The 10,892-nt window shown below is 43.0% G+C and overlaps 1 protein-coding gene across 1 annotated transcript in view; it reads left to right on the plus strand.

Annotated features, from left to right (window-relative positions):
• Positions 1–221: 221 nt before the first annotated feature.
• The window catches only part of LOC138976315 (E3 ubiquitin-protein ligase Midline-1-like), a 25,048-nt gene continuing 14,377 nt past the window's right edge, over positions 222–10,892 (plus strand). Inside the window, exons 1-2 of the mRNA XM_070349165.1 lie at positions 222–1,516; positions 2,470–2,604. Coding sequence (XP_070205266.1) covers positions 410–1,516; positions 2,470–2,604 — 1,242 coding nt within the window. The 5' untranslated portion in view covers positions 222–409. The remainder of the gene's footprint in view (positions 1,517–2,469; positions 2,605–10,892) is intronic.

Below are 10,892 nucleotides of genomic sequence, written 5' to 3' on the forward strand. Positions count from 1 at the left end.
ATCGAGCTGTCTGTAGCAGGAACTACCGGCAGTAAGATACATGCTGTAGTGACAGGCCTAACTCATGGAGGATTTTGTGGCATATAAAAACATTTTCTCCGTTTTTTTGTCAGTCTACTCGTTCTGCATTCGTGGGCTACAACTTCCATATGCAGTGACTTGTTTTTCTTTTTTTGTTGTTATTTATTTACAAGTCGTTATTTACGTGTATTGCCATTTGCCATTTGCTTCGCAGTCAAACACTGTTTGAGGTCTGAGGTCTGATCTCAAGATCGTGGATGTTGATATTAACTTTGCACAAAGTCTGCAGGGATGGTTATTTATGTAAACATTGTTTTGGATTGTTGTAGCTGTTTTGTGCAATAAGATTGACTTCTCATTGTCATTTCGTCAGGTCTTAATCGTAGCCATGGCAACGGCAGCTGATAAAAGCTCCGCGGACAGTGACACAGAATGCTCCGTGTGTCACGAGCTGTTCAAGAACCCCAAACTGCTGCCCTGTGCTCACGTCCTGTGTCGCCACTGCCTTCTCTCCTGGCTCGCCTCCAACCCCGAGGCCCTCTGTCCGCTCTGCAGGGGCGCCATCGCGGACCCCAAAGAGAAAAGCAAGACGAAGGGGTGGGAGGAGGTGGTGGACACCTTACCGGATGACGTCGCCATGGCAGCGCTAGTGGAGAGTACACGCGTACTGAGCCAGGACCACGTGTGTGCTGGATGTGAAGATTCGGGAGCCGTGTCGATCTGTCTTCACTGCGGCGACATGCTGTGCGCGTCCTGCACGAGGGCTCACGGCAACCTGTCGGCCACACGCCAGCACACAGTGGAGACCCTGGCCACCATGACAGCGGAGCGACTTGCCACCAACCAGTTCGCCGCGTGCTGCGTGCACAGCGACAAGCCGTCGGAACTCTACTGCCCCACGCACGGCGCCGCCATTTGCCATCTCTGCGCCAGCTCCGAGCACCGCGCATGTCCGGAAGTGACGCTATTTGAGAAACGCCTGAACGAGCTGCAACAGGAGTTATCGGCCATGTCTGAGATGCTGAAAGCTGCTGAAGACAACATGGATAAAGCCATCAGCCAGTTGGATCAGCAGCTCGAGGAAGCAGAACGACTGACAAAGAAATCTTTGGCTGAGATCAACGAAGCCTGTGAACGGATGGAAGAGTCTATCAAGGCCTGCAAAAGACGTGTATGGGAGTTGACGCTAGCTGCCAAACAGAAGGTTGAAGAGTCCGTGCAAGCAACAAGAGCTGACATGTTGGGTCGTCGAGGAAGAATGACGTCACACCGACGTGTCGTTGACCGCGTGAAGGTGACGTCACCTCCGGGCAAGCTGGAGAAAGCCACCGCCACTGTCAGACTGCGTGTTCAAGGACTGAATCTTAGAGTGACGGTCCCTGTGACTATCCTTTCCATGAACACTATCAAGGTTGACAAAACAACATTGGCAAGACTGGCACGAGAAATTGCCTTCCTTGGCGAAGTCAGGGAGACTTCTGTTCTCGTAGGCGAGGTAAGAGAGAGAGAGAGAGAGAGAGAGAGAGAGAGAGAGAGAGAGAGAGAGAGAGACAGAGACAGAGAGACAGAGACACACAGACAGAGACAGAGACAGACAGAGACACAGCGAGAGACACAGAGAGAGAGAGAGACAGAGAGAGAGAGAGACACACAGAGAGAGACAGAGAGAGAGAGAGACAGAGAGAGAGGCACAGAGACACACAGAGAGAGAGAGACAGAGAGAGAGAGAGACAGAGAGAGAGAGAGACAGAGAGAGAGAGAGAGACACAGAGAGAGAGAGACAGAGAGAGACACACAGAGAGAGAGAGACAGAGAGAGAGAGACACAGAGAGAGACAGAGAGACAGAGAGAGATACACAGAGAGAGAGAGAGACAGAGAGAGAGAGAGAGAGAGAGAGAGGTTCAGAGACACACACAGAGACACACATAGTCAGAGAGGGGGAGATGACAATGATTGAACTTATATAATGATCAAACCTGACGATTGATAACTTGTTCTCAGAATATTTTGAAAAGGATCTACGTTAAAGCCATATGTACTCGATGACTATACACGCTAATTGCTTTACCAACAGCTGGAGACATGCTAAATTAAGTTCCCTGCAAAATATTGTGGTCTAGGACCCCTTCAATGTTGAGATATGTTAATTTTCATTTTGATCTGGATCGTCCTATTTATAGATTTGCCAACAGAGGTAGCGTTGACGCAAGGGAAATAACTCCGCGTCTTTGTTTACATCCAAAGTTTTTGAGACTCTAAAACAAGCTGTAATGCATGTATATGGTCCGCGCATGGCGACATATCGTCATTACATGGTCTTATGGTGCGTTTGACATCGATTATGGGCAAACTGACTACACTTTGTAAACACGGGAGCGCGTACATATGCCTTTAAGGAAGCTGGAAGATATGAATGCGTTTTTGTATTAGTTGTATGTATCTTCCAGGCCAAGACATGGCAGTTCGTCGACATAACCAAACACATAATTCTCAGCAACAAAAACCGGACTGCGGAGAGGGCGCGGGGGCACTCTGCAATTGTCCTGTCCAGAACACCAATGCAAAACGACATGCTTTACGAGGTGAGAGGTATATGACAGAGTGTTTTGGGTTTTGCTTTTGTTTTGTCTTTAAACTGCATTTGTGAACACGCCAGCCAAGGACGACTGCCAGAGGAATAGGCTTACGTAAACATGCCAATATGAAAACAGTCACACCCCATACTTTTACCATTCTGAACAAACATTCTTTCAGCCAGAAGTCCAAACAAATTATCTGCGGTTCAGTCTACGTAAAGTGAAATGATATTCAAATAGATACATTTCAAAGAAAGGCAAGTTATATTCAAGTAATGAATATTAAACACAAGTTATGGGCCAGGGGATTACTTCCCTTGACCTACCTTTTTGGGTCAAAACAGGCCACAAACACTTCTCAACAAACAAACAGGCACACTTGTTGGTTTCAGTTGCAATAATTGTACCGCTCGAAGCCGCAACGTCTGACGAGAAGACAGCCGATGAAAAGTCCGTCTGCTACGAACAGCTTCGATTCGAAAGTTTTCGGGGTCGATTATTCTTTTCTAAGATACCCAAAACAACGTTAAGGAAAGCGATATTGCAGAAAACTGTGACATGCATCTTCCCGTCAGATAACTTGCTCCATAAGGCCTTCTATTAAAAAATATGTCAGAAATAGTGCGAGAGTGATGTTTGCCGGACGTTGAAGCCTCTCAGTGCGGACTCTTAAAGTCCGACTACTGTGACCGAAAACGAGGCAAACATGAAAGTTAGTAATTGACACTGTTAATTACTAATTTTCACGTGAAAATGGTAACCCTAGGTTTTGGCAATAGTAAGCCGTCATAGATATGCTCCAATTACCAAATCAATTGTTAAATGAGGAATAGTAAAACCCAAAGCAGCAATGGAATTAATGATCCCGAACTAACAACGCAAAAGTTCCAGTGCAATGTAAAAACGGTGACTCTATCGTACGATTAGCAAGCACCAAAGCCGAAAAACTAAACACGCATTACAACGCTGATTAGTAATAAAGCGCTGCAGCCGCATGTGATCAAACATAATGATTGTGTAGTTGCCAACATAATGTGTACTTGTACTATGACACGCAACCCTACTCTCTTCCACTCCGCCTACGCTAACAATAGCCGTCACTATCATGGCATCGCTCGTGAGTGGCCGCCGCGAGCCGATACTGCAAAAGAACCACCACACGGCAACGACACGTTTCTTCGCACGTGGCGCACACTAGGCTAGCCGCTACTTGCAGGGTTGACAGATCAACAAGTCCTTATGTAGGGGAAAGGCCCTAATTACCGGACGGGCGCCTAATAACGGACACGCGATATCTCAGAAATAGGAGGTCACAACGCATTTATTGTTGTTGCGCGAAACAATTCAGTGATATCCCCTTACACTTCGCACCAAAATAACATGGCGACTAAACTCACGCATTCTGCACGGTAAGTGGTTTTCTGTTTTTCGCACTCTCACTGTAATTTTAGACATTTGTAAACTAAGTGCAGCAAGAAGTTACGACTTTCTAAGATGAATTGATTGGTTGAAGTAGATAGTACATACACTCTATTAGTAAATACCATGCAATACGACATACTCAATGAACGCATTTTTCAACAGCTGCATTGTAACTCCAACTAGTGGGGTTTTCCAAATACCGTCCACCACGTGCGCCCAAATAACGGACTATGTAATATGTGTAATATGCAATACATTTGTGTGTGTGTGTGTGTGTGTGTGTGTGTGTGTGTGTGTGTGTGTGTGTGTGTGTGTGTGTGTGTGTGTGTGTGTGTGTGTGTGTGTAGTTGAACGTGCGGTTAATTCGCTTGACTAAAAATAACGCATAACCCTCTCTCGAGAAAAAGATACATATCTTCATAAAAACTTGCTTTTTGACTGACAAAGGTTGCAAAAACCAACATAATAATTAAATGTAAAAATACATGAACGTTCACAAAAAAGAAAACGGTTGCAATTGTTAATTAAAATATGGTTTCTGCAACTTTTGTTACTCTATTAAGCAGCGAATTTCGTGTCCGGATTTTGGTGACCCCCTGTCCGGATTTAGGCAGTAGGTTTCCCAAAACCGGACAATTTGCCGAAAAATTCAAACCTTAATAACTTTTAAAATATAACAGATTTGTTCAATTCTTTTAGATCTACAATAATCCGTTTTCAAAATTGCGCTATGTTATATACTTTGTGAGAAAAATGGGTTTAACCTTAAGTGTCCGTTAATTGGGGCCTTTCCATGTTACAGTAAATTCTCAAAACCAGGAAATTTGCGAAATCCCTGAAAATGTCAGGAAATTTGTGAATTTCCTGATTCACTCAGGGATTTCACAAATTTCCTAAAAACTCTAGGAAATTTGCAAATTTCCTGTTTTCAAGGGGCAGGAAATTCGCAAATTTACTGAAACACATTTGAAGGGAAACAAGTGCTTTGTTGGTTGCTTGTGAACCATTTATTGATTCTTGTTTCCTTATATTAATGCAAGTTAAACACTCGTATTTCTTCAGTCTCTCTCTCTCTCTCTCTCTCTCTCTCTCTCTCTCTCTCTCTCTCTCTCTCTCTCTCTCTCTCTCTCTCTCTCTCTCTCTCTCTCTCTCTCGCGTCATGTTTCCTAAAATGTTTAACATAAAATCTGAACGAGTACATTAAAAGGTACATTATGACACTCATCTCTCTCTCTTAAACTGTAATTATTTAATAAAAGTGTTAACATAAAATCTGAACGAGTACATTAAAAGGTACATTGTGACACTCACATCTCTCTCCTATACTGTCATTTGCGGTCAGCCGTTTGTCCATTATGATACAAGATCAAAACAAAACAACAGGCGAAGCCTTCAAGGCTCCCGTAAGAAATCGACAAACAGTAACACAAACTCAATCACTCCGTCACACGCACACACGCACACACCACACCACACCACACCACACACCACCAACACCAACACAACACAACACAACACACCACAACACACCAACAACAACCACAACCCAACACCAACACCAACACCAACACAAACACAACACAAACACCAACACCAACACCAACACAACACAACCACAACACTTATAATTTTCAAAGGAAGGCAAACAGATAAAATGACTGTGTACTTGTTGTTACTGTAGTTGTCCCTGAAGGAGATCTTGTGCAACCTCACACACACACACACACACACACGCACATACTCACACACACTTTTAAACTGCATCAGCATAATTATCATGGCAAAGCTTATCAACATTCATTAACCTACCCTAGAACTTGCGTATTGAGATAATATATTCTTGGAATTGTCATACGACTGATAGTACCCAATATTGACGGACTGTGTGATGATATCTTCTGCTATGGTCTGTTGAGACAGTGATATCAAAATCGAGACTGGAGGTCGAGATTTTGATATCACTGTCGAAACAGACCAATAGCAGAAGATATCATCACACAGTCAGTCAATGTTAGATACATTGCTAATTCTGTGGACATTTTGTATTTACTGTAAAGAAATTACAAAAGTATTTGTCTCAGTTTTGGCTGTTCCATATCCCTCCCTCTGATTATTATTTCTTTTTGTTCACTCTTTTCTTGTACTTTTCAGTATTTCAAAATGTCTTTTCTTTCAAAAAGTCTTTAGTCACTTGCTCAACTAAATTCTGGGATCATTACATTTTCATATATATTTGTTTGTTTTTAAATTTAGGTGTTTTTGTTTTTGAAGTGGGGAAGCAATAAAGAGGTCGTCGATATCAAAACTGATATCGACGGAAATGTCGTCGATATCACTTTTACAATGAGCTCAGTTTTGCCCAATTGACCAATGGAAATCCACGTTACATATGAAATAGCAATATTTAAAGATATGGGCGTCACGATGGTCACACTCAGACAAGTTCACATGAGGTTATTTTCCTGTGCATTATGTTTTTGTATCAGAGAGTTGCAATGTTAATTTGTAAGGACGTCCTTTCCTGAAACAAATGAAGAGTTGGATTACAACGCTGCAGTGTTCTCTGCCCTGGATTGTAGCTTGCCCGTCGTAAATCAGCAGTAGATCTGCGGGTACTGTGTTCATTTGAAAATCTACCATCAGCTTATTTGTCTTTTGCACTGCAGACACTAAGCACTGGGTACCTGCCATGTGGCCACTTTTTCCACTGCTGTCCTCAGTCTTATACTTTTCATCAAGACTTGTCACCATGCCGAGTGGATCTAAATTCGGAAGTCGTCATGTGGCTGAGGCATGTCTGACATAGCGTCGATCTTGTTGTAGCTTATCCTCCTTTCTGAAACAAAAGGCAAAATGCGATTAGTTGTGATGACTACATTAACCGCAGAAAAATACAGAATCACATGTACCATTATGTAGAACAAAATTCCACACCAAGCTTTCTTTGGACGACTGTCATTGTCTCAAAACTCGCATTCTACCTGCTGTCCAAAAGAAGCTAATCTTACGTTGTGCTGCCTTGAAAGAAAATGTCAACAAAGACAAGGAAGCTGTTGCAAGATAAGTTTACCAAACGTTACAGACATTAGCGAATCATGAAAGTGCGTAAACAGCAAGCAGTACAATCAAAGAGAGGAGTCTGGAATGAAACGCGATACAGATCTAGGTAGATCTAGCATTCAAAAACTGTCTTTCAAATTTAAGGAAATTGTTGCAAGGTACCACATTTTACAGACAGAATCATGACACTGAGGCAAACTTGTAAAGAACAGATTCATTCCGTTTCCTTATATCTGCATGTTCAAATAAATGGTGGAAGTTTTATACGGGCAGAGCAAACTTGAGACTCTACTGCAAGTCTTGAAATTCACATAAACCGAACCAAAAACAAAGACATCCAAACATTACAGGCACTTTAGATCAACTCATGTCACCAGAGGTGACTGCCTAGCACTGTGTTTGATATCCGTGTCTGCTGAAATAAAAAGAAATTAAACAAAACGGATTATCAGTAAGCTTAGGTGAAACGTTGTAAGAGTGGGAGACACTAGGTCTGTCTGTACTTACCGGGGACACGACTGCCAGATCGACACTGCGCTTTCGACAGCTCTTCCCCGCGCAGACACGCTGTGCAGATCAAACTGTAGGAAATCCCCTTTGGTATCTTCTTTATCTATTTTTCTGGAGCTAAGAAACCGAACAATGTGAAATCGTCTTCCCCGAATCGGCGAATGCAGAGGTGAGAACTGAAAAGTGAATCTATACCACAATCCTTCACGCGACCTGACCTGATCTTGACCCCTGACCTGGTCTACATACCACACACGACACAAACCAGTCACCTGCTTTTACCCCCACTACCCGTTTTCTTTGCATACACACTTTAACTACACACATGCCGACGAAATGTTGATCATTACTTCAATAGTTTGAAGATGTTGCTTGGATAATAACCAGGTGAAATTAGTATTTCGGTGTTTAGTCAAATGTTAAAGTTTCTATCACATACATACATACATACATACACACACACGCACAGACAGACACAGTTTACCATCGCATAGGCTACACTTACGTGAGCCAACAACCAGGGCATGTACAGTACAGACATATGGCACGTAAGCATTCGCTTGAGTTCATGGCCCTATTATTTCTCGTTTTATTATTGTCTCGTGTTTAATTGAATAAAACCGTGTTTAAATCAAGACACATGGCAATGAAAAGACGCTTACAAATGTCTTCATGGTGCGTCTTATTTATTGGTGCAGGATTGGCTGCTGTGATATATTGCGTTGCACAGTACTTTGGCTTTGTAGCACTTGCATCGATTTGTTTTACATTTTGTCGACCCTGCACTGCTGCATTTCACAAAGCCGTGCCCGCCTGATGCTGACTGTTCTATCACGGCTGACCGCAACGACACAGCCTTGTCAAGAGAGACATCTTCTTCGGTTAGCAATCTCTGCGGACATAAATCAAACTGGTTTCGAGAATACCCGCCATGTAAGATACCAGCCTTAACCGCAATCGTGTAGATGTCTGTTTCCACGTCCCTGTGTACAATCACACCAAGTATATTTCTTGACTCCACGTCGGTAGATCATCAAAACATACAATTATGCAATGTTTCAAAGCTCTAGCTTGAAAATCATCCGTAGTAATAATAATAATGATAATAATTGTCAGTAAGTACTGGTGTCACATGACTGATGTGAACCAGTTGATTGGCTAATGGCGATGCGCTAAAACTGTTAGCGCGCTAACTTTTCCACAGAGCGTATTCTTCCGCCCTTTGCCTAAGCGAGACTGTGCTCTCATCCTCAGAATTAATTAATGCCATGTAGCTTATATTCTCCACAATACCAAATTAATTACCATAAATTCCCTGCTTCTCAATTAAAGCAGAAGTGGTTTTTTTCTGACAGATTGCATGTGCCTATGCCACAGTGCCACTGATCTAAAAATAGAAGCCGCTGCGTTTCATCTCATTTTCGCCGACTTGCATAGATTCTTCTCTTATGCCGTGTTAGTGGCATGTAGCTTATCATCCACATTACCAAATGATGAGTTAGTATACAATTCCCAGCGGCTAACAGAAAACACAAGTGTTATTCCGATAACGTACCAGCTAGACCAGTTTGGAAGACTGACTCGATCGACTCTGTCATACGTAGCAGACTACACTGAAATACGACTGCATCAGTTCAGTAAATGAATGGTTTCCGAATTATTATTTCAAGGCAAGAACAATCGTAATCGAAAACGTGTAGGGTTCAGAACGTTCTTACCATATATAAGACTTATTACCAGCCTGCCTCATGCGTGCAGACTCAGTGCAGACTGCAGTGGTTCGATTGCCCTAGCCAAGCAGACGACATAAACCCCGCTCAGCAAATTAACATGTTGGGCAAATGTGAACGAAAAAACGATGGGGATATAATACGTGTAGGGTTCAGAGCATTCTTACCGTTCATATTTAGTATCAGACTCCCCGATGAGTGAAGATACAACACAAGAAATATGCCACATTTATTTTGAAAATGTGCTAGCCGTCGAGTCCTTCGGGGGGTAGTCAATCAGTTCAAGGGGAGTCACTCCGCACAGTCAATCCGTCGAAGCTCGACTTGAGGTTTCGAATCGCAAATAACGAAGAGCACAGTCCTTTCTCCGAGTTCAAATGAGGTCTCTCTGAAAGATCATCACTGTTCAGCTTAACGCTACACTGGAATTTACCAACAGAAATTAAAATGCGTGTGACGAAAGCACGACACACTTGAGACACCCCACACTAAAGTAGATTTTACTGTACACGACCTGACCACACAGTTATGCCTATTCAAATGCGCGTAGCAAAATGTGCGTTTGGAATCTTCTTTTTTCTATGGCAGTACTGACAATATCGTTATTGAAACAATCCCAGTGCACTAAGGCACTTATAGAGCAAATCTCGAAAATAATTATTGAACTCAGCGCTATGCGCTTCGTTCAATAATGAATTTTCTCGATTTGCTCTATAAATCCCTTAGTGCACTGGGATGTCTGAATAACTTAAATAATACGAAATGGCTATTTTGCCGGTACCGGCAACGTAGCCTGTAGGCTACGTTGCCGGTACCGGCAAAATAACGATATGTTACGGTAGAGGCTATTTTGCCGGTTGGACGCTGCCCATTGCGTATACCGGCAAAATAACGATATGTTACGGTAGAGGTTATTTTGCCGGTAGAGGCTCTCTCTCTCTCTCTCTCTCTCTCTCTCTCTCTCTCTCTCTCTCTCTCTCTCTCTCTCTCTCTCTCTCTCTCTCTCTCTCTGTGATTAAATACTCACCAATAAATGACAGTTTTTGATGGGAATTTCTTTGGGGGAGAGAAGTGTTCACTGATGGACAAATCTGCCCTGTCGTTTTAGGGTGATTTTCGTTCAACCGAGGCCGATGCTCGACAATCCGACAGGCAATCAAACACACGTTTGGGAGTTTGACAGACAGCAACAAAATGGGCTTCAACGTCGGTGATCAATTTGCTTCGTATGAAGAGTTTCAACAGGCACTTGTGGGGTATGAGAAATCCACATTTGTGCAGCTGTGGAAACGCGACAGTCGCACTCTGGCGGCAGCACAAGGACGATGTCCAAATAGAAAATTCAATAGCGCCATCAAGTTTTACGAACTGACGTACTCGTGTGTACATGGAGGGAAGAAGCACCACAGCAAATCGACGGCCGGATTACGTCCAAATCAAAAGACGTTTAAAATCGAGTGTCCGTTCACACTGAAACTTCGCGCAAATCCAGAGGGGACACATCTGCTGGTCACGAAGTTCGACAACATTCATAACCACAACGTCTTAGAATGTTTGTATAATGTCATGCCG

This window comes from Littorina saxatilis, linkage group LG9 (assembly GCF_037325665.1).
Source record: "Littorina saxatilis isolate snail1 linkage group LG9, US_GU_Lsax_2.0, whole genome shotgun sequence".
Lineage (NCBI taxonomy): Eukaryota > Metazoa > Mollusca > Gastropoda > Littorinimorpha > Littorinidae > Littorina > Littorina saxatilis.